Source organism: Pholis gunnellus (genome assembly GCF_910591455.1).
Source record: "Pholis gunnellus genome assembly, chromosome: 12".
NCBI classification, from domain to species: domain Eukaryota; kingdom Metazoa; phylum Chordata; class Actinopteri; order Perciformes; family Pholidae; genus Pholis; species Pholis gunnellus.
The window spans coordinates 21248740-21272980 of record NC_136539.1 but is presented as its reverse complement, the minus strand read 5'-3'; the positions used below and the strand labels follow the sequence as shown (position 1 = coordinate 21272980).

The following is a 24241-nucleotide window of genomic DNA, read 5'->3' as shown; positions in this document are numbered from 1 at the left end:
AGATTGTCGTAGGTTTGAATGTAACAGGATTTTTCGGGCACATCATACAGAAATGTGACGACGTCACAGAGTTTAATGTTCTCTATTATTAGCTAAATCAGATCAGTTATGACAGATGTCACCATGAAACATCCCGAGTGTCTTACTTACATTAAGATCATTTTCTTTTTGTCTCACAAGTTTTCTCAAATGTGATGTTTAAATATGCAAATGAGGCATTATCTTGTTAAATATGTGCTGATTTGCATATGTTTCCAAAACAGAAATCTGAACTTTGCATGAAGTCCGGTTTAAAATCCTTGTTTCATTTATTTGACGTATTAGAGTCAAAGGTTTTTACAGACGGAGTTTTGGATTAGTTTCTGAATCACTCCATAAATCAGGAAATACTGTCACAGCCGTTGCAAACAAATCTATTGTCAACATTATTTTAGTAATAAAATATTCTCTAAATGAGACTATGAATGCTGTCTGAACAAACCCCTCAGCACTTTCATTTTTTAAAATAACATCACACGTACGTATCATTCCATCCGCCACTTTACACCGACCACTCTTGCAGTCAATCTCACCTGGGGAAAGTTTGGGGGACACTGGCGACCTGGCGGGACCAGCGTTGGGGGTCAGGGCGTTGCTGCTCCCCTCTGAGGTTTTGACCTGGGTGCAGGGGGATCGGTGGGGCCCCCCAGGCGTATGGGCCCCCGTCCCTGAGCGCTGCGAGGAGGAGCGAGAGGAGCAAGGGGAGGTGGCGGCTGCCGAGCCCGCCGTGCCGGAGAGCTCCGGCGTGTGCCGGCCCATTGCAGACAGGATGCTTTTCCCATTCATCCCTGGGGGGGACAACATGAGAGAGGCAGAGGGAGACAAAGACAAGGACAGATGAGTTGAGGATGCTACATGCACAGAGAGTGCAGGTGGAAGTAGCAACATTGAGAAATACTGTATATCGTAAAACATGACGACAACAATCCAAAACAGACTCGGGATGCAGACAGGGAGCAGATACAATGATGACACTGTGTAAAACCTTCCACAAACACCATTCACAAAGTCTTCCACTGACCCACAGGCAAAATACCATGAACTCACATCGACACAACCAGAGCACAACACGGAAAAAAAAAAAAAAAGGAGGGGAGCAGGAGGTCATGGCCAGCAGGGCCCTTGTCCCATTAAGATGACATCACCCTGATGATACGGGCTACTCGGCCTGCTCCAGTACCTGTAATGGGGGCACAGACCACTTCGGTCTGAATAGAGATGCCTGCGTCAATGGAGCGGGCTTCTGCGGTCAGTCATTGTTTCGAGGGGGGGAGGGGGGGGGAGAAAGACAGCAGCAGACGCAGCAAGAATGAGTACAGAAAGAAAAACGCAAAATACCACCAAGTATATTTGTCTTAATACCTCAGAACACTTAATATAAGACTCAATCACATAACAAGTAACATCTATATGATGTGTAGAGACTTGTGAAGTAAAGCTCAAAATGAGTTTTCCCAGCTAATTTCTATTTATCTTGAATATTTATTCTCATTTCAAAAATTTTACAAAGCAAATTTTCCTTTTTTTTTTACTTATTACAAGCAAAAACACCTTTGCTTTTTTTTCTCTTGTACTCTTTATGTTCTGTGTATACAGACTGGATTGCACCAACAAGGATTAATATAATTAATATAATATTAATATAATCTAAGAGGTTATTTTTAAGAGAATCTAAAAAGGGGGGGAAGCGTTTACTTTCGTCTGCTCTGCATTTCCCCAAAAAAACAAAGCGTCACATTGTTTACTATAGTTAGCTAAAACGTAATTTAGTTATCCTAACGTTACTCATGATGACTCAGCAGAAAAACCACAAATATCTCTTTTGACAAAAAACGTTTTGCTCGAATTAATGAAGCAATATGGCAAAATAATAGAAGATTTTAAAAAAAAAGGTTTAAATGGACTCTTTTCTAAATTTTAAGCGAGTATTAAAGTTTGGTTAAACATGATTTAAATCAATTAAAACATCCTTTTTGGTGCAACCCATCCATAGTATCTGAGCAGACAATGGCTGTTTAGAGAAACGGCTGGGTTCAAAATAAAAAAAGGAAGTTATTTCACAGCCCTATTTTGGATCTTTTGTCCGGAGCAGAAAGCTAATGTCTCAATGCACCATCAGTGGACATAATCGATGCATCTATTATGCATTAGGGAGCAGGACACAGAACGCACCACATTATAGTGAAACATTAAGGCAGCATCATTGGTGTCAATATTGTTCATTTTATCTCCTTCGTCTGACTTCAGACACAAAGGCCCACTGGGGGGGGGGAAATAAGTCTACAAGTCTACATTGCAACGGTTATTAAAAACAGTCATCTGAAGATACTGAAGGATTCAATCAGTCCAGAATCCAGCTCCATCCAGACTGACTCATGTCATGTTATGTTAAGACTGCCACCAGGTGGCAGTGCAGGCTGTGTGAGTACTGCCGCAGCAGCAGAATCCACACCAAGTCCTTCATTCATTTTTTTGTCCTTGTCAGATATGATGATGGTACACAGCATGTCACATCTCATGAAATACTTGCTTTTCATCATTACTTATGCACCGACAAGCAGCTTGCGACGTGAGCGGCACTGTTCGTTTACCTGCCCTCCGTGAACTTTGGTTACACCTGCAGGATCAAAAGAGGAAATCCACTGGGAGCACAGCTGAGCAGAATAAGCCCTGACTGCCATGAGAATATCTCGATGTATAATTATAGGATTAGGTCTTCAGATTTTAGGCACAATTTGTAGATAACTTAAAGGAATATTCCACCCACAAAAATGACCATTTGCATATCAGTAACTCACCCAGTGTCTCAGGTCTCAACGGTGAACAGAGAATCCAGAAACTATATCAAAACATCAATTTACCAAATGCTCACATTACTTCAGTGTAATTCAAGTCCAAATTTATGGGATTATGCTGCATGTTTTGGCCATTTTATGATTCTCTTCCCACGGTGGAGTTTGGCGAGACATCAAGGTGAGTAATTGATAAACAAATGGTCATTTTAAGGGTGAAATATTCCTTTAACATGGACACAAACAACTAATTAGATTAACATGGTAATAAGTAATCGTCGCAGTATTAGAACTGACTGGATTTTGGGGAATAACACTGAATGTAACTTTTGTTTGCGTTCGAGGAAACACCACAGGGCACCGTTCATTTCTGAAGACGCTCTGGAGAATTGTAGGATACACGAGGCAGCAGGAAGGGAAAGATGCATTTGCTGCCATTTCTGCAATTATCAGATAAACCTCACTGAAGACAGAGAAGAACGGCACAGAGAGTGAAAGCCGGGACGTCACAAACTTCGCTCTGCGAGGTCTCTGAACATGTAGCCCCTCTCCACTTGCTGCCTCTTGCTTTTTACGAGCATTTTACCACAGAAATAGATTTCTAATTCAACAGTCCATCTGCCGCCTCAGCTGCTCTGCAGTGAAGCAGCAGCCTGGACGGGCCGACTCCGGCCCACGATGCGCTCACATGGACGGGTGGAGGCGGACGCGGTTTACACCTGGAGCAAATGATCGGACGGTTTCCGTCCTCTGCTCCGGTCAGTGAAGTCAGTATTTTGTGAATACTTGGGTCTATGCGTTTCTGTTTATCTGTGTGTGTTTTTTTTACATTTTTGCTGCAAAGAAATGCATGAAATGTCCACTCATTTGGAAAGAGACGATGTGACATGATCAAAGTCCATGTGATCATCTCTTGTGTTAAGAAGTAAATACTAAGAAAACCTAAAAAACACAAACGCAGAAGGCTCAACTGTTCAAATGCTTTCATGTCTTTTTGTTGCTGAACTCCACAGCTGCGGCTGCCAACGTTACCGCTGTGATCATGACACACATCTGATCTGCGCCGGCATAAGTAGGTAATCTTTGTTCTTCACCCAAAAAAAGATGGCAGAAATACTCGTTAGTGTCTTTTCATAAACAAACGTACAACGTAGACTTCCTTAGTTTTTATGTTGTCTTAGGCAACAAAACTACTCGGTTAGGTTTAGAAAAAGATCGAAGTTGGGGTTAAAATAAGTATGTTTGCTCCGTAAAATGAGTTTGGAAGTCACGTAATTGGTGCTTGTAAAAGGAAGTCACGTAATAAAACAGCTGTAAAAGAAGTCAATGTTAAACCTGGTTTAATGCGAGACACGAAGCGCGGTCTCCTGAGTGATGGTCCTGCGTTTGTTTAACAAAACCATTCGCCTCGACCTCCATAGTGGACCGTCTCGCTCTTTGTGCTACATCAGTTGTTCTGCCCGTCTGATGGGTTTACGTTAAGAGTTAGATGAAAGCCTGGTGCATCTCATACAGATGCTAAACGGTGCGTCGGCATCAGACGTCAAATAAGTACGGAGCGAGAGCGTGTTTTTAAGATGTCCTACATTGAGCTGCTGTCTTTGTGGAAGCCTGACTTTTTTAGAACAGACCGTCCAATGAGTCTGTGAACGATGTCATCAGCGGTGTTTAAAGATTGCATGAAAACAAAAGCCTTACCCAGTAAGCTCGTTCCTGCACGGGACGGGTCGGGAGAGCATCCTCCCGTCTTGCTCTTGAAGGAGGTGAAGAGGTGCTGACACAGCTCCTCTGGGATGTCATTCTCCAGGTAAGTGGCCATGAAGAGCTGGAAGCCCTCATAATCAATGGGCTGCATGGGGGGGGGGGGGGGGGTGGAAAGAACAAACAGGTTAAACACAATTACTGAGGTATGCTTATGAGTGAAGTTTACACCATCCACGGACAGACGCATTCATTTGTTACAACGAAGACAAAATGTGATGGACTTTGATTGAAGTTGCCCTGAGATGAAGGTCTGCAGCCTTGATGTGGGATGATGTGTGAGTACCAGCTGAGACAATATGGTTTCAAAGCCATTAAAGAGAAACACTTTCAACAGCAATTTATTTTAAAGGTCTTTACACACCGGGGGGGGGGGGGCGTGACGAATAAACAACACGAAAATACACATCTGTGAATATTTCGCATCAAAACTACAGTAACCTGCTGTACCGTCGTTTATTGAGTCAGTGATTTGAGTTCCCTCTGGTAAACAGTTACCCAGTGTTATTATGTCGCGGGCTTTTATTGTGAAAGGTGAGAACTGAAGGAGTGGATCTGGTCTGAGCTCATATATATATATATATATATATATATATATATATATATATATATATATATATATGAGAACAACGGCTTGTTAAGGCCTTGACGTTGACCTTAAAACTGAAAAGGCCGGACCAGTCGACTGACCACCACAGACAAAAATCACGTTAAGGGTTAACAAGGGCAGACTGGAGGTGCTGGAAGCTGCATCCAGATAAAACCTCTGGCGGTCTGATGGCTTAAAAAAAAGAAAACCGTGAACAGAAAGCACGATAGACAGCAAAACAAGTCATATCAACATTCTCCCCCCCTCAGCCATGTGGTGGGTATAGTAGCACTCCACCCAACTCAACGACCTCTGGCCTTTCCCGACAGGGTAACAGACCATCTGCAGCGGGTAAGGCGAGGTTATGTCGTGTTAGTGGACAGGATGTGCATGCAGTCTGCCGACACAGACACCACACAGCATGCAGAGCCCGCGCGGCTGAGGCTTACTTGGTTGAGAACGTCTTGCTTCTGTTTTTTTACGGTTGGGACGAGGGAGGAAAGGAAATGAGGAAAGAGTGAGGGTAGAAGAAAGAGAAGGGGTTAGCTATACAGTGCGTCCCTGGTGGTGGTTAGGTTTTGCAGACCATGACTGACTGCTCCTCACTCCTCTCACTGTGCTGCAGTCACTCAGACACAGTCTGCAGATATCCGGTTGTACAAATCAACCGCTTTAAAAAGGTCTTCCGAGGCGATCTTGACCACATGCTGAAGTCAAATGAAAGGTGATTAATGAAACAAGTTTAAGTGCAATCATGGGATTATTATGAGACGCTGGCCCCACCACCCATCCTACATAGGAGACACGCAGACTATATGGTCGTTTAGCCTCTTTCTGTTGCTGTTTTGTGTCTGTTTGCAGTTTTGTATCTTTCTGAAGTTGTTCTGTGTTTCATTTTGGTAATTTTGTGTCTCTATGTGGTTGTTTATCCCCGTTTCATAGTCTCTTTGCAGTTCTTTGTGTCTCTTTGCAGCTGTTTTGTGTCTCTTTGTGGTCTTTTTGTGTTACTTTGTGGTCATTTTTGAGTCTCTCCCTCATTGGCACATGTCTCTTTGAATACAATTTTGTAGGTAAAGGCCGGGGGGGGGCCTGTGCCCAAAATGTTTAATTCAAATCATCAATCAAACAGCATCCGCCTGCTTTGTCAAACGTCACTAATGACATTAATGTCGGGCTGGATTGAATTTAGCTGAAGCAGATCCAGGGTCCAGATCCAGATCCTGGTATTGTGCACGTTGGCCCGCTGACGTCACTTATTCATTGTTAAAGCTCAAAAGCAGCACGTCGGGACAGAAGATCGGAATCAGCGAGCGTTCTGTTGCACTTTCGCTAGACAATAAAAAAAGAAGTGAAGTCAATGCTGCCTGGTGCTTGCTTATCATGGTGGACGGAGAAACACAGAGAAAAGTACAGTCACAATATTGTTTCATCCTTTCTGTTCATTATATTAAAATGAATCGCTTCTTGTGCACCAGAATACTATCAAGATCACTGATTCATATTTTAGTTCTTATCTGTTTAAACTTTATTTAGTCTAACTAACCCGAACATCTGGTAGGAGTCAACCGCAACACGAATATATTTTCTCTCTATAATCACATAGAGATATTTATACATTTATTATTATTAGGGTCCACCAGGGATTCTCATATCACAAGTCAAAGATTCTGTATTTTCACTACCATCAGCATCTAGGGCCTCGACCGGCTCAGCCCGTCTCATCTCCTCAACCCTAAAGCAAACATAATAAGACCGCAGTGTGAGCAAACTAAACCACTCGTCCTCCTCAGGGATCACTTGGTTCACACCAAAATAGGACAAAGTAAAGCTGATCCCTTTTGCACGTCAAGACTTGGGTGGAAATATGCTTCTAACATGCTTCTGTAACCGAGGCCCATCGCAGAGGAGCACACCGTGACGAGGATCCTCCCTCAGTGTTGACCTAAACCCCCCCGACAGCTCCCAAAGCCGGCCAGGCATCGTTCACATCGCTCTCGTCTCCTTATTTGGCCAAACAAACCACGAGGCTTTCATTTTCTGTGCATCGAGAAGCACGGCAGCTTCAGAGAAATATGCTTTTTCGCATACTACACTACACATATGTGTACTATTTGTGGAAAACCACAGAGTCCAACCCACGATCATTTCCCCCGTCAACGCTGCCAATCTGGAACTACCTCCCTATGGGCAGCTATGACACATTTACATGGTTCATTTAATCCTTCTTTCATTTTGGCAGGGCTGTCACAGAGGCGTTAAAAAGGTAGGACCATGGGGGGGGGGGGGTTACAGTCCGGTCTAGATCCCAGATCATCCAGGAGACTGATTTGAATCAAGTCGTTTTGTTGCCGTGACATAACAAAGTGCTTTTATTGCAGTTTTTGTTTTTGAATTTCGTTTGAGTTTTTATCCAAACCATGAGTTTTTTTGTTGTATTTGTTCCTAGTTTGCAACATTAACCACATGTTTCAAACTGCGACTGTAATCCTGCGGAAAATACTTTTCCCCTCGAAATGTAATTGAGAGTGCAGTTCAGTTGACTGGGAACGTAATAACGACAACATTGAAAATGTTAAAAATAAATAAAGAGATGGTCGGTAAATGTAATCACAAAATAATGCTTGTGCTGCAAAGAGCTTTTTTATAATTAGATTTTTACATTGATTTTTGTATTATTGATTTTTCATTTTATTTCATTTTTTTTAAATTGTAAATATACTCACAATAGCAAACGCTTACTACTTCACATATCCGTGCTTGTTTTTGAGTTTATCTTAGTTTAATAGTATTTATATATTTGACCTTTGAACGGCGCGTTTCTCCCCTCGTGATAAACGTTTACGGCTCACAGTAAAACACAAAGCAACTATTTAAACATGCTTTTAAACCGCCTTATATTGAACGTTTTTTTTTAAGTGACAATAAATTAAGACGTTTTTTTTATGTGACATCATAAATTATGCAGCAAAAACAAAGTGCAGCAAATAGGCAGAGATAACTCGTCGTGTCTGACGGAGTCGTTAACCGCTGTGGAGGGAAACCCTGTGGGTGTAATGTACAGCCGCTGTCACTCATCAGTCATCGTGCTGCTGCTGTTTCTTTGCTGGTCTGTTCAATAAAGAAAAAACCCAACACGACCGACAGCTAAAAGTGTCAATCATTGCTCTTTTTGTTGCTTTTTTTAAATCCTTCAGAAAAGGCAGAGCCACACATTGGCAAAAAAAAAAGAAGCTAAATGAAGCGTGAAATAGAGTTCATACTCTTCTTCTGTCTCGAGTAGATTCCACTACAGCTGGCACAAGGGACTGATGAGTCACTAGAGCCACACACACACACACACTCACACACACACACACTGATGGATGGCACAGGGCCACAGTGGTCATCGTGGCGCCAGGTGATAGTCTCAGTAAGACCACATGAACATTAAGTCTGGTTCATATGGCGCCCGAAGTCCAGGCGGGCTGTTAGTCACGTCATCACAAACAAGGTGGTGAAGAAGAATGAAGAGGAAGAGAGGGGGGAAAATATAATACATAGATGAAAAGGAGACCGAGATGCCAGGAGAAGGAAGAAATTAATCATGGGATATGATGACAGTCATTATTATAAAATGCATATGCATGTGTAGGCACGGTGCCAATACTGTGGGGGAGGAGTCGGATGTGAAAGCAGAGATGTCTGGGCTGAACACAGTCGATAATCTGATACATGAAATTAGCCTATGTAAATGTGAAGACATCCTCAAAACACTCTGCTCTTGTCCTACGTTCATGTGAGAGTTATTTGAAATCAACGAACTTGCAACACATCTCGCTTTGTACTCGGATCAAACACGTTATTTCAGAAAAATGAAGAGAAATGTGTCAGCCTGCAGTCTGAAACTATACGGCATGTCAACGGTGGGTTTGTTGGAGATTCTATATACAGTTAGAATGATTGTAGAATGTGAGGATTTAATAGAATCTAATTAATTAACAAAGAAACACGATAAACCGATAAACGGCCACAGTGGTAAAAAAAAGCATCCCCTGCTTTATGGTCTGTTTGACTCTAAATGGACCATCATGTACTAAATGAACATCATGCTGTATTGAAGAAGACTTGAAACTAGAGATTGAGACCATAAACTCATGTTTACAATGTTTACTGAGGTAATAAATCAAGAGAGAAGTAGAGTCATTTTCTCATAGACTTCTATACAACCAGAGGAGTCGCCCCCTGGTGGACACTAGAGAGAATGCAGGTTTTAAGAAACATCCGCATTGGCTTCATTTGGCAGAACCGGAAGTTGCCGTCTGGTTATAACAAGTACAACAAGCGGTAAGTCCACTAAGGGTGGATATTATTTATTTGCATTAGTTACCCTGTCACACTTATTACGTATCATTGTACACGTTTTTGTATTGCAGAAAGTAGTGCAAGGACTGCTACATGCACATAATTGTTTTTTACGAATCAAAACAAAAACACATGATATTTTACTAAACCTAACCAAGTAGTTTTGTTGCCTAATGCTGAAAGTTTTTGGTTCAGAATTGTCGAGATTCAACGTATCCGTAGTTTGCAGAAATGTACATAACCAAAAAGAGAAAATATACAATATATGTAACTGAATGTAAAGCTCAAAGTCTCAAAATTACTGTCAATCAAAATCCAAAACAATGGTAAAGTTGGTCTTTGGATGTAAAGTATTTTCGTCAAGTATCAAAACTTCCCCACAGGCCGCTGCCAAAGTGTCAAACTGCTCCTGGCTGGCTGGCTGACAGACATACCTTTACACTACGAGACGACAAAGACAAAAAAAAACTAAAGTGAGTCTGCAAAGTTGATTAATCTGCTCTCAATGCATCCCTTGAATATTTCACGCTGGATCAGATCGTGCACAGAAGAAAAAATAGCACAGAAAATGGGTCAACTGGCAGTTAATCATTTCGTCTGCAAGCGCTCGGCAGAAACATCCCGAACGAGATCATGTGATGGAGACGGAGAACGAGGAAAGAGTTCAGAGTGAAAACTGGAAAATTAGAATTAGGGACACACCGTCGAAAGTCCAGATGACGGCATTAAAAAATAAATAAGTCTAACAGCACAGCTGGGAGATGATCTGCTGATGTCAGGCGCCAAAGTTGATGCTGAGGGTCTCTAGCACAGCTTCTCTCCAGGGGGAGGAAGATGACTGAGCGTTTCTGGGGATTGATATCACACCGAATCAGAGGAACCTAAACAACCATCCGATAACGTCACACCGTGTGTGTTTGTGTGTGCAGAGAGACACAATATCAAAGCGATCGAAAAGATAAAAGCATGTGAAGGATAATGGAGAAGGGGTGTGTGTGTGTGTGTGTGGGGGGGGGGGGGGTTGTGGTGCAGACACACCTGCTCTGGGTTGTATTTGGAAAGGACTCCTTCACCGTGAAACTCCTCCAGCACATCCTTCAGCTTCTTGGTGGAGTCTGAGTGAGGAGAGAGAAAAAACAGAACTGTGTCATCACATTTACTGCATTGCTTTCTGCTTTGATCCACTCCTGACAAACCTCGCAGCAGAGTCCACGCCGTCTTTATAACCATAGTGGAAATGTTCCTCTGGATAAAAAAGAAAAACATGCTGCATCTCATTAACCAATGTCCTGATAAATACTCATCTGTACCAGGAAGTGCTGCATCAGTGGAGATGAGCCTGTGAGTCACCCCGTTAGCGAAAAGTAAAAAGGGGACAAGGTGTCTTTCTCACTTGCTAACATGCTAATCCCATATCCATGCATATCCACACACACACACACACACACACACACACACACACACAGAACACAAACTGTACCGTCCTCCTCCTACGATCATCTGTCAAACAATTACTGGGGACAAACTGTGCACCTGTGTACGGAGAATATCTCAACGCACACTTAAGCAGGCGAACACTCAAAGACCTGATTTCACCAATCACGTTAGCTCTCATAATCAACGAGGGGACGAGCCTGCACTTCATTATTTTTAGTGCTCGGGCAGCTTTGAAAGCCTGTAATGCTTTCCTATTCATGTCCTGCATTAGATGTCCACAGTGATGGAGGGAGAGAGAAAGAGAGAGAGAGAGAGCGAGAGAGAAAGAGAGAGAGAGAGAGAGAGAGAGAGAAGAGTCCAATCACAGGTCAGATGAGGGACATGTGATCGGGGACATCTGCTGAGACGTCCAGTCTGCTGAGTTAGAGATTCACGAGCATGAAGAGCATGAATCACCGTCAGATCGAGCCATCAGCACTACTATGCAGGAAAGCTGAAATGATTATAATGATAATAATTATAATGATGAACTAAACAGAAAATTAATCGACTATAAATATAAATCAATTTAAATTTGCTGGTTCCAGCTTCTCAAAAGTGTGTATTTGTTGCTTTCTGTTTATATCATTGTACATTTAATATATTTGAGTTTTTTTATTGTATCTTTCACTATTTTGAATTATTCAATGTATGACATCTTAAGAAAGTTAATTTTATAAATGTTTTTGTGTGATTACCTGCAAATGTCCAGCAAATACTTGAAAATATCGCGGTTTGGGTTAAAAGAATCGATGGAAATGTAGAAACAAATAAGTCAATGTTAACTTCTGGTTTCACTTGGGAGATGAGATTCATATTTCAACCTTCCCGACTACGTGGATTATATATGAAAACAGAAATCACAGCTTCAGCCAGTGTGACAATGTGTGGTTTTTAGTTTATCAAAAAGCTAAAACATTATTTGTAACCATCAAAGGTCCTTTGACAATTTCCTTGATTAATCATTAATCTATAAAATGTCAGAAAAGTGCTCATCACATGTTCCCGATGTCCAAGTTAATGTTTTATCTGACGAAACAGTCAAAACGATATTTAGATCAATTTGATAAAACAAAGAAAAGCAGAAAACCAGAGACTGTGATTGATAAATTCACTCAAATGATTAAGCAATGATGTAAATTAATGTTGATTAATTTCTGTTGATCAACTAATCAATTCATCAACAAATAGTTTCTGTTTATATTGGAGCTTCAACTAATGTTCATTTTCATTACTGATTAATCTCTTACTTTTTCTATTGATATATCAAAATGTTGGAGAAAAGTACAAAAACTATTTCCCAGAGCCCCAATTCTGTTCCGTTTATTTTGTCCCACCAACAGTTCAAAACACAAAAACATGAAGTTTACTCTCATCTATCACAAAGAAAACCATCAACATGCCGACATTTGAGAAGAAAAAAAAGATCTTGAAATGATAAATGAATTACAGAAATGGTTGTGATCGATGGCTGAACTAATTGTTTCAGTTCTTTTTGATTATATGGCTTATTAATGACACCAGGCCTTTGGCTGGATCCTACTGCTCCCTCGCATATTTCTATCTCCAGAGACCAACACAGCCGGTGTCCTTCGTTAAGCCCTTGATTGATTGGCTGGTGATACGCGAGCCTTCCCGTCTTTCCACTCCTCACCATCAGTAAAAATGAGACCTTCCCGGCCTGCAGGGGCCTTCCCAGTGTGCACATTTATCATGTTTCCATTATAGTCTCCACTGCAACCTGGCTCATAAACCAAAGACCCTGCTCCACCACGGCGACAGCAACATGGATGAGGAGAGGATTTGGGACCAGAATATTTCTGTGTCCTCTCCTGTGCAGGGGACTCCTGGAGAAGCCTCACTGGAAGCTACCAAATCGCTTTTTGAGAGCTCCGGCACTGCATTTCAAAGCGCAACATCCATCCAATTTTAATGTTTTGTGTAAATGTCATGCCTTTGGTTTCATTTTCTGTTGGCTTTGCTGAAGTTTATTGTCACATTTGTTTCAGCTCAGGGGTGCTCTGAGCGACAGGCCACCGTCTAGACTGAGCAGGTGAATTTATCAAATTAACACATTGACTGAATGCATAACCGGTCAAAATTGTCCTCTGCTGTTAACCGTTGACATCCCAAACCCTCCGTCAAGGAGGTATCGTTTCCAGTTAGGCTTGTTTGTCTGTTTTGTCAGCATGATCACAGAAAAACTACCGAACCCAGTTTTCATAAAGCTTGCTGACAGGGTGAAGTATGGGCCAAAAAAAGACCCATTAGACTTCAGAGCGGATCGGCCCGGGCTGAGCTCCCTGAAGGCCCTTTTTAGTTTGTAATCTTGGAGGCAAAGGTCGAACAAAAGAGTGATTCCAGAAACTACAACAAAGATCTTCTCTTCCACAGACATTCATTCACTCTTAACTAGAGGAAAACTCTTAACTTCCTGTCCCACCACTACGTCATTTTCTCTTTTTCCAAATTTCGAGTTTGGCTCATTGTTGCTGTTGGAGGGAAAAAATAGCTCGAGCCTTCTTTCCTAAACAATATGAATTAATGCACGAGGCAGCAACATCATTTGCATAATGCAACATCCTGCATGCTTAAAATGAGTATAGATCCATAAACACTCATACATAAAGATGTATGAAGACAAAGTCAGGATTAATCATTTTGGTAACCACTTTTGTTACAATCTTGTGTGACCTGTTGTGGTTTTATCTCATCCGGGTCCATAAACAATGATTTCACGTGATCGTGTAATGCCTCCACTGAATAGCTCGCGTGAGAGAGTAATACTCTACTATTCATCCCCAGGAACGAGAGGACAGACGCTCCTTTGACTAACAAATGTGGTTGTTCGAGGGCAGAGGTTCATCCGGGAGGCTAATAAATGCCATTCTAAAAAAATAAAACATGAAAGAACGATATGATGCCAAACATCCCGCCTGAAATCCTGCTGCTGTAGTTGTTTTACAATGCTATCATAAATGCATATAGAAAATGGGGAATTATACGCTTATAATGTAGAGGACTAAAGACACATTTGGCACAAGACATTTCAACAATGAGGAAGTAAAAAAAGAAAGTCTGACAAAGAAAAATGGGAAAGCTAAATATTCGCAATTTGAATTTATTGGATTTAAATCTAAATGAATGCAATATCAATATATGTGTTCAGTAGTGCTTCATATGTGTTATCAGTGCCATTTGTGGCTTCTGAGACCTCAAACCTACTTAAAGTCTTTTGAATTTGAGTTGCATAATGACTTTGGCAGGCTATAGCATGAATACCACAATATTTGGTTTTGCAAACAGCTTTGCAGCAGCATCAGCTGCACCCACCCACACACACACTGTGTATGCATGTACCCACACACACACACACACACACACACACACTCACAGAAGGAACCCCCCCCCCCCAGATTCAGAAACGTGGGTACTCACACTCGCTGTATTTCTGCAGCTGGGTGAACTCAGCTGGGCTCAGACAAACCCAGCTCTCGTCTCCCATGCTGCCTGGAGCCGTTGGGGGGGGGGGCTCTGCGTCTCTGGAAGTGCGTCGGTCTTATGAGTGCCGCTCGGGGGGATTGATGGTTATCCTTGGGTCAGGTTGCGTAACAAGGCTGAGGCGAAGAGGTTTCGGGGTGTCATCTCTGCCTCTGTAGAACAGGCACCTTGCGAGCACTCAGCAGGTGGAGAGTTGAACCGACTGAGGCCGCTTGAGAAGAGGAGGCGGCAGAAAAAATGACGACGTTCAATCGATCGCCAAATATACAAAAAAAAAAGGATGTGTTGCAATTGTCTGTCACAGTCAAGAACTACTCCTCGTTTCTCAGCAGGTCTGCAACAAAAGACGCCTTCTCTGACCTGCAGAGAGAGAGGGAGACGCAGAACAGGGGAGAGAAAACCGACAGAAATTATTATTTTCTGGACTGAACATAAAATATGAAATGTACTATAAGCAATAAATCTAACATCTCCAAGTAATTTTAAAGACAGGGACAGAGGTAGGAGAGGGTGGACGTGCTGGAAGATGGAGGACGGAAAGAAGCAGCGAGGATGACAGCAAAATATGAACAAAAAGAGATTTACAGCAGAACGGGAGGAGGAGAGAGATGAAGCATGGGAGCTCTGGAGCAGCTTGGACAGATTTTATAGTTTTCAATCCAGAGCACTATATTTGTATCGTAACGTCAAAACACATTTAATTTCTGCTGCTGATAGAGACATGAAAACTGAAACAACACACATCGAAGTGGAAAACAGGGATTTATTATCAGCACAGAGGGCATCCTCCCTCTCTCTTTGTTTTTCAAACACATTTGCCATCTTTTATTCCATAAAATGTAAATAGCAACGTAGATTTTGTTTACAATCATTTGTACATCAATGAGCCTGTTAAATCTTGTTTTTATTGCCACACGTGCACAGCACAGCGCACAGTGAGATTTGGCCTCTGCATTTAACTCGTCTCAGTATTAGGAGCAGTGGGCAGCCACCTGGGGAGCGGTTTGAGGGTTCGGTGCCTTGCTCAAGAGCACCTCGGTAGTGACCAGGAGGCAAACCGACACCTCTCCAGCTACTAGTCCACGCTCCGTGCTTGGGCCATGCAGCGACCCCGATTTGAGCTACTGCCGCCCCCCCCCCCCCCCACCCCCGTTCTCTCGCAAAATGAACGACAGATACGTTGACTCTCTACGTGTTTGCATTCGGTCAGAGAAAGTGACATAGCACATCTACCATTGGGCGGAGAAAATGACGTAGTATGTTGAGCGAGTGTTATTGAAAAGTTAGCAATATAATGAGTATGAAAAGCGAGAAAGTCCACCAAAGGCAGGTGGGAGTTGTGGTGGATACGTCAAACATACATAAGACTTTCACCCAGGAGACCACTGTCCGTGTCCCGTGTGAAATTAAAAAGAACTATTGACTTAACGTTGCGTAACAAAGTCCACTAAGGGCAGTTGTTATTTCTTTACGGTAGATACATTGTAACATTTCGTCACATTATTATTTTAACTCAAGATCTTTGTTCTCACCTTAGCCAAGTAGTTGTGTTGCCTAAACACGAGCAATCATTTCACGATGTGAACCACATGGCATTGTGCGTTTCTGCAAACGTACAATAGTAGTAGATCTTTTTCATGGCAGATATTTTGATGCATCAATAAGAATGGCACAGGTGTAACTAGCAGCATTGTTAAGAGCTGCATTTCAGTCCGTTGCTGCTTTGGCTTTCATGCTGGTTCACTGGGACATTTGAATGAAACAGAGCCAATATCTGTGCTAGAAGTTGCACCTGTGCTCTTCTTAAAAAGAGACTTAATTTCGCCATTCTTATAGAGCCGCGGCAGTATTGGCTTAAAGTCACTTCTGACTTATGCCAGAGTGCACACCGCTCCCAGAGAGAAAAGATAAAAGCATGGGTGACTAACTCAAATTCACCAAGGGAATAAAAAACAGCTATTTTTCAGAAAATGGGTCTCCATTGAAAGAACAACTGTTTTAATTGACTCTTCAGAGTTCAGACTACCATGAAGCACTTTGTGCTTTACAGATGAGTCAATAGGAGTAAACATTTATTTGGCGACATTTAGTTATTGGGAATGCACTTTTGGAAGAACTCACGTTTGGTTCTTTCTGCAGTAAACAAAAAGGAAAATGCTTCTTTTAGCGGATATCGACTGCTCAGGAGAAATTAAAATGCTGATGATAAAGTTTACTTACAATATTCAAAATTAAAAGTATGTGCACAAATAGCCCCAAAACAAACAAAGAACAAACCTCACCTAACCATCAGCTATATATGTTGCATTGAAGAGACACATAAAGGATGATCCGGTAGACATGCACACCACAACTGGGATGAACTGGCGTCACAAAACAAATCTCGATGGAATAAAACATCTTCAAACAAGCTTTTTTTATTATTTTACTACATTTCTTATTGTAAAGAAACCAATAGCAAACAGCAGTGTTTTCAAGCGCTCTGTCGATACTTCCTGACTTCCCGACTCCGTCTGTGGTTTCAGTTGAACATGCGGTTGCGATAGCAACCTGCTGGCACGGTTCCACAACAGTTTAACTGACAGTCAGGCTTTTCCATCCCAATGTGGTGCAGATCTGATGTGTTCGTCTGCCGGCATTTCTTTTGTTTCCGTCTTTTCAGTGGTTGTTTCTGGTCACGAGCTTCATTTGCATCATGATATAAACTTTATTTTCTTTTTATTTTCAGCATTTTCAGAACTTATAACAACAAGATGTAAAGATTTGAATCATCTGGTTAATTGATAAATTATATTGTGGGTACATAATATTCCCCAACATAAAATGGTAAAATGCTGTTTCAAAGCCTCATGGAGTAAAATTCTTTGCTGAAATAATCATTTAATAATTAATTTGTTTATTTATTTAGTGGCCTACAAGTAGTCACATTTATATATTTAGCATTTGAAAAAAAAGTGATATGGTTACAACGTTTTTATTTGTCATTGTACGACAGCGTTGCAGAACGAAATTTAGTTTGTAGTCCAAACTTGCTACATAGAAAAGAAAAGAAACAAAAACTATATTACAAATGGAGGGTGGAAGATGAATTAAGGACTCTCACAACCAGAGGAAAGAAGCAGTTTTGATTTGATCTTTTTTGATTTCGATCTTGATTCTTTTCCCCGATCAATTATTCTTAAGTAAGGTCACACACACACACACACACACACACACACACACACACACACACACACACACACACACACACACACACACACACACACACACACACACACACACACACACACACACACACACACACACACACACACAATCATTTCAGCTGTAACAACAAGATCAAAAATATAGAAACAAAGAAATTAACAAAGAAAACAATAAAACTAACCCTTTATAATTTAAGCCACAAAATGCTAGTTTTAAGCTGTACAGTACGTTACCTCCCCCAAATATTCACAACATATACAGAGCATGTGACCTCTGTGTCCTCAACAGTACCTATGCCCCTGGACTTATTTATATGTTTTTAACCTGTAACAATGGAGGTCTATGGCACAGAGGATTGAGCTACATCAGGCTTTGTCTGCAGAGGCAACACTTCCCTTTACATTAGAATCAACTCACATTGTATTCGTTGATAGAAACAAAAAATAAGGAATATCCCCACCCATTTGTCCTTTTACAACATCAACCAGGCTTTCAAAGTGAAGCAGTGTTCTTACGTTCCCTGCTCTCTTCACTCCTGAACTACATGGTAGACAGCCGGTGGCATGTGCTAATGCACTGCACATGTTTAGTGATGCTACCAACGGGAACAAAAGGGGGAGATCTATATGTATATACTGAGAGTACGTGACAGGGAAACGGAGAACGGAGCACATGCCAATCAAGCGTACGGGGCCTCCCCTCTGTGCAGAGAGGGATTCTGTTTTGCTCACCACGTTGCCCGGCAACTATGACGTTACTGGAGTGCACGACAAAGAGATGCACCGAGACGGAGACGGAGAGATCACTACGGTTACTATGAACAGATGTGACTACATGGCCTGTTTTTTTTTGTTTTTACCACAAACCACATTCTTATTGAAACACAGAATGGCAGCAGAGCTTCTCAAAGGTTCTCTGTACGATATTCAAGCATCAATATGGCAGCAGACAGCTATTTGTAATGTAAAGTGGATTAATGTCTACCTGAGCACAGAATGAAGCTCCTTGCTTCTCTGTGCTTTGCTTACAAAAACGGCCAAGTTTACCATTCAGTGCATATCGTGTTAGCACTGTTAGCTTCTAGCACCCAGTTCAGCCGTCTCCATGTTGAGAGCCATGTGGAGGCAATGGATATGTTCTGTTTTTCGAAGTTAGCACCTTTATAGCGATTGTTAAGACAGTTTGGGAAACATGCAAATTAGTTGGTTAGCTTAGCTTCTCACAAAGAAACAGTTTGCCTGGTTCGTGTTAGAGAAGTAAGGTGACCCTCCGGTAGTCGGTATCAGTCATTCCTCCTGTGCTCAGTCCTCCTGGCTGCTTTGTCTCAGCCAGCAGAGAAGTTCACCAAAAAAAAAAGCTTTTGGTCGATCGTGCCTGCTGTGCTTGTGTAAACATAGTGGAGGTGGCCAATGGAATTAGGTTTCACTTTTGTTTACCTGTTCACAGATGTATCGATGAAGTATTGGCTTTTCACTTGCATTTGATTGCACGTATAGTAACAAGCGTAGTTGCCATCAACTCGTGTATCCTTCACTTGACTACAGTGGTCAATCTGCCGGCACTTCGTGCGTGTGTTTGTGTGTGTGTTTGTCTATGTGTGTGTGTTTGTGTCTATGTGTGTGTGTAGTTGGAGGAGCTCAGTCCGACAGAGAGAGCAGAGCAGATACGTGATGCAGCTTGATAATAAAGGACATCAAAACATTAAAAAGTACCAATATAAACATCAGTAACGTCAGAGCTTGTCAATACTCCTGTTTAATACCAGGTTTCTGAACGCATTACTACTTTCAGATAACGAAAACACGAAAGTCTCGTCAGAGCCAGTGTCCGTTTTGGACTGCTGGAAAAAGGTGGCGATGCAAGATGACGGACTCCGTGGAAGACAACCCGCTGCCGAGGAAGATGTTAATGGATTTTTCTAAGCTGAGGAAAATCGCTACGATTCTTAGTTTCAGGTGATTATACACTGATTAAAACATAGTTATGAATATTAAACGGACAATCAGTTGTACGAAAATACTTCAAATCTGCTGCTTCAGTTTTGTGGTGTCAGTGACTCTGAGCCTCTCGGTGTGAAGAAAGAAAGCGACGGAGCCAACGAGGGGGGTTATTTACACCTTCACGGCACATTATGTTCATTATAGCACTCCGTCTGTTTCATTCTGAATGCTTGAAAAAGCAGTGGCAATTTAAGAAACCAGAAGCGACAAGACATTGTTCAAACGGCAGTCAATTGACAAAACAATGCACTAATAAAAGAGAAACACGTCATATTTTAATGAATTTGCAGCATGCGTGTTAGTGTATCTTCATTATATGATAATTTCTCTGATTATATTATAAAGATTATGCCTAACGGGGAAAGATAGCTAAAAAGTATTGAATATATTTTCGACTTCCTCTTCCATTGTAGAAGAAACACATCACCATTAAATGGGATATTTTATCAGCATGAAAACCAACAAGCCTTCCAATCTTAATGACAAGATGCGTCCAAGAAGAGTTGAGATTGGGTAGGTTTAAGCACAAGTTAAAGCTTCCTTAAGGAACTTTAATTTTGTGTTGAGTTTGGCGGTCCCTGTGGACAAAGGTGGTAGTGTTACAGACCACTAGACTCCCTTTAGAAAACCTCTCACTTTACTGCAGCAGAGTCTGACAGCTCTGCTTTTAGCCAATTTTGTCTGATTTTGCTCAGAATCTGACCTAGTATATGCAACTATATAGAAACAGCCAATCTTCTTGCTGATGGTCTCGATTGCTTAAGTAGGTCATATAGAAGCATTAGTAGTAAATTGAGACCAGTTTCATCACCAGTTAAAAGTTCCTCACACGAACTTTAAGCTACAAAAAAATCATGGTTTGAGGCAAGAAGAAATACTAGGCTACTTGGTTAAGGCCAGAGAAACAGCTTAGTTTAGGTTAAGAGATTTATTCTAATAACAGCGTAAACAAGTTGTGAACACACAGACACATCACCACATTTTAAGTTGATATGTCAAACGTCTTAACAAACAGTCACTTATTTAGAAACCCAGCAGTTACAGAGCAACATGATCATTCATTTGGAGTGGTGTTTGTGTCCACCTGATGAATGTAAATCCAATATCTAATCCCTTTTATGTATGTTTTTGTTCTCTACCGAAGTTCAATTATAGCCACTTTGAAGTCTACTATTTTGTTTATCCAACTGTCCACATACTGACCTTCTCAATACCAGACAACAGTCATAATTTGCATGGTCACACAAGCCAGACGTCCTTTTTAGGTAAACATAAACGTTTCTTGTTTAAGGCAATTGAACATATGGCAATTTTGTTAATACGACAAAAATATATGTCATCTCCTCACAAAAATCCCTTTGATTAAGAAAGCAGGAAGCCGAGGGTGGATCATTTTAACGCACCACTCCAGCCTGCTGCTGTTGTGTCTCCACATTCAACACCAAGAGGTGTTCCTAGACATAAAGCATGTGGAGAGAGCATCACAGCCAAATTAGGCTACTGATGATGAGGATTACAGTGTTAACACTGAAGAGGAGGGAACGTAAACAGAAACCGGAGCTCTGACATAATTCTCGAAAAACTAGAGGACTGATCCAGCGTCCGTCCACCGATCAGCATCAGAAGGGCGTAGGCGCAACGTTGATGCTTTAGTGTAAAAAAACTTGAAATGCCAAACAGGATGCTTCTAAAAGACATTCCCCCGAGTAGCGTGTCGAGCAGGATGCTGCGGGCTAGGCAGGCCCCTTGCTACAGGAAGAGAGTGTCGAAGTCCTGATAGCAGCAGCGAAGCTCTCGACACAGACTCACTTCTCTCACTCAGTGTGGCCACGTCTGCTGCAGGAAGCCATAAGTCTGTGTGACCATATGATTAAATGAACACCAGCGGCAGCTGTTCTGCGTCAATGAAATCTGTCATTTTCAGCAACGAGATGATCTTCATGATCCATGCACTTGCTAAATTTAGACCTGCCACCGTAGCTGGGCCAGTAGCTTACCCAGCAACTCTCGAAACCCAAGATTCAAGCTCCAATTTTCACCTGCATCGTGTGGCGGCTCCAACTGAAACATTGTATTGGTTGATTATGTTTATGGTAAACTGAAGCTAAAATCTATTAATAATAATAATAATAATAATAATAATAATAATAATAATAACTTTATTTATATAGCACCTTTAACTTAGTTATTATACCTCCAAGAGCTCAGATGCACACTACACTTCATGAGGCCCTTGTGCTTTAATTGTGCCTCAAAGTAAGAGTAATCGTGTCTCAAATGTGAAAGTTTAAATTGGGGAAGTGTACCCGAATCACACCCATAACAGAAAGTGCTACCATTTCACAGCCTTTCGATACCGCCTGGTGAAAGACGACAAGTTGAAGGTTGAGTCAACTGAAATGTGATAAAGTCAGAAAATTAACGTGCATCTCACAAAGGACTGGGGTACACGAATAGTCTCATGGGAAACCCAGAGGAAGCATACTCTCTGAGTGATCAACAGCTACAACTGCAGCCCCCTGGGTGCTTCACAAAGACCTGAACACTGCGACAGGAGAGCTTTCCACTCAAAACAAAGTGTGTTTGTTTGGCATGGCATTGCAGGATCTGCATTTCAGCAATTTGTATACATTAACATGCAAATCACACCTGCAGGATTCTTACTTTCAAGCATTATGTGTCCTATACATTCAACATGAAACTTTTTCAGTGCTTGTGCAAATATCTTTGGGTATCTGGAGTACCTACCCACCTACAAACTGTGAAACAAGACAACCCCGTCAGTTTTTTTTGTGGCCCAGCTACATCAGAAAACATGATATTCAACAGGCCATTCAAAGGTGCACCCATAGACTGTCTATAAGAAGTGGGCGTAGTCATCGTGATGTGAACGTCATGGTTTGTGGACGTTTCAAAGCCTCGAGTTCAGTGATTTTGCCGTCGCCGTCTTGGATTACCGCCGTCATCATGTCTTTTTTTTGCAGCCAATAAACGGAAGTGACCATATTTGGAATGCGGAGGAGTGACGTGTACAGCGTATACGTCTCTGGTAGTGGTAGCGACCTGTCAATCACAGTAGCCCCGCCCTAGAGCATACTCTGCTTTATGGTCTATTTGACTCTAAATGGACCTCAACTTACTAAATGAACATCATGCTGTGTTGAAGAAGACTTGAAACTAGAGATTGAGACCATAAACTCATGTTTACAATGTTTACTGAGGAAATAAATCAAGAGAGAAGTAGAGTCATTTTCTCATAGACTTCTATACAATCAGAGGAGTCGCCCCCTGATGGCCAGGAAAGAGAATGCACGTTTTAAGACAATTCCGCATCGGCTTCACATGGTAGAACCGGAGGTTGCCGCCTGGGTGCACCCTATTTTTCTAACAAGCCAATCAGAGCAGACTGGGCTTTTTCGGGAGGGGGGGCTTAAAGAGACAGGCGCTAAAAACGGAGCATTTCAGACAGACTGAAAACAGGTATATTCAGACAGACAGTGTGAGTAAAATAATGTGTTTTATGAACATTAAAGCATGTAAACATGTTCTAGTAGAAACCCAAACTACAAACTGAAAATGAGCATAACACAGCATGTTCCCTTTAAGTGTCTGTGCATGCAGTATCAATGTGGTGTTGCACACCAGTAGCTTGTTTCTGCTTTGCATTTTCCTGTGACCTATATGTGTAGATGTGTGTGTGTGTGTCTGTGTTTGCCTGAAATCCTCACTTTTGCACTCATCACATTCAGAGCTTTCTGTAGAATGAGAAAATGAAAGAGCTCAAGTGCCTTAGAGCCCCGAGGTTTTAAGTCTTCCACCCTTTGAGACCAAAAGAGCGCCAGTTCTTCAGTATTCTACTCACCAGAGCACTTCAATCACATGAATCCTATGGCAGGTTTCCTCTGCTTTGTTCAGACGAATTAGCGCCTGTAATAGCTCGTTAGGTCCTCTGTAGCGTTCTAGGGTGCTTAAGGAAATAAAAAAGGCCATTAAGAGTTGTGATATGATGAATAATGTTAAACCATTCTCAATGGCAAGTAAACGTGAGACAGAATTTGTTCATGTTTCTTTTTATACCTATAAATCGGCATAAACTGTGGGTTATTTGGTTGAGTTGGCTCGGTCTGCAGGAGTTGCAGATTGAAGGAGAGTGTGAATAATGGGCTCCGAAATTCAACCGGAGAGTCCCTCAAACACTGATTTCCCAGTGGGAGAGCCCTGAGCTCTCATAGACTTAGTGGATCAAAGTCTGCGAGTGCAACTGGGTCCATCTTAACTAACTCCTGCATCCAAAACACCCGCTACACTGCTCCCTTTAAAACTTTCCATTATATTAGAAAAAGTACAGCATTCGGAGCCCAAATTGGCTCTTCATCAAGTATTAATTACTGTGCAGTTTGTTTTTTAAGCCTCAGCAGCTGAACAAAAAAAAAATGTGAGTATGTTTTGCACACTGGGGGATTAGGAGACTGTCCTCCCAGGATCAGTCATTACAACAAGTGCCCCGAAATGACATGTGTTTATGTGACAAAGCC

At 41.7% G+C, this 24241-nt stretch overlaps 1 protein-coding gene across 1 annotated transcript in view; it reads right to left on the bottom strand.

The window, feature by feature from the left end:
* Positions 1-14503, bottom strand: part of dgkg (diacylglycerol kinase, gamma) — a gene marked incomplete at its 5' end in the record, with an annotated part of 67845 nt that extends 53342 nt beyond the window's left edge. The window contains 6 exons of the mRNA XM_079170677.1: positions 573-827; positions 1220-1282; positions 4530-4680; positions 5631-5651; positions 10561-10637; positions 14437-14503. Coding sequence (XP_079026803.1) covers positions 573-827; positions 1220-1282; positions 4530-4680; positions 5631-5651; positions 10561-10637; positions 14437-14503 — 634 coding nt within the window. The remainder of the gene's footprint in view (positions 1-572; positions 828-1219; positions 1283-4529; positions 4681-5630; positions 5652-10560; positions 10638-14436) is intronic.
* Between the last annotated feature and the right edge of the window lie 9738 nt (positions 14504-24241).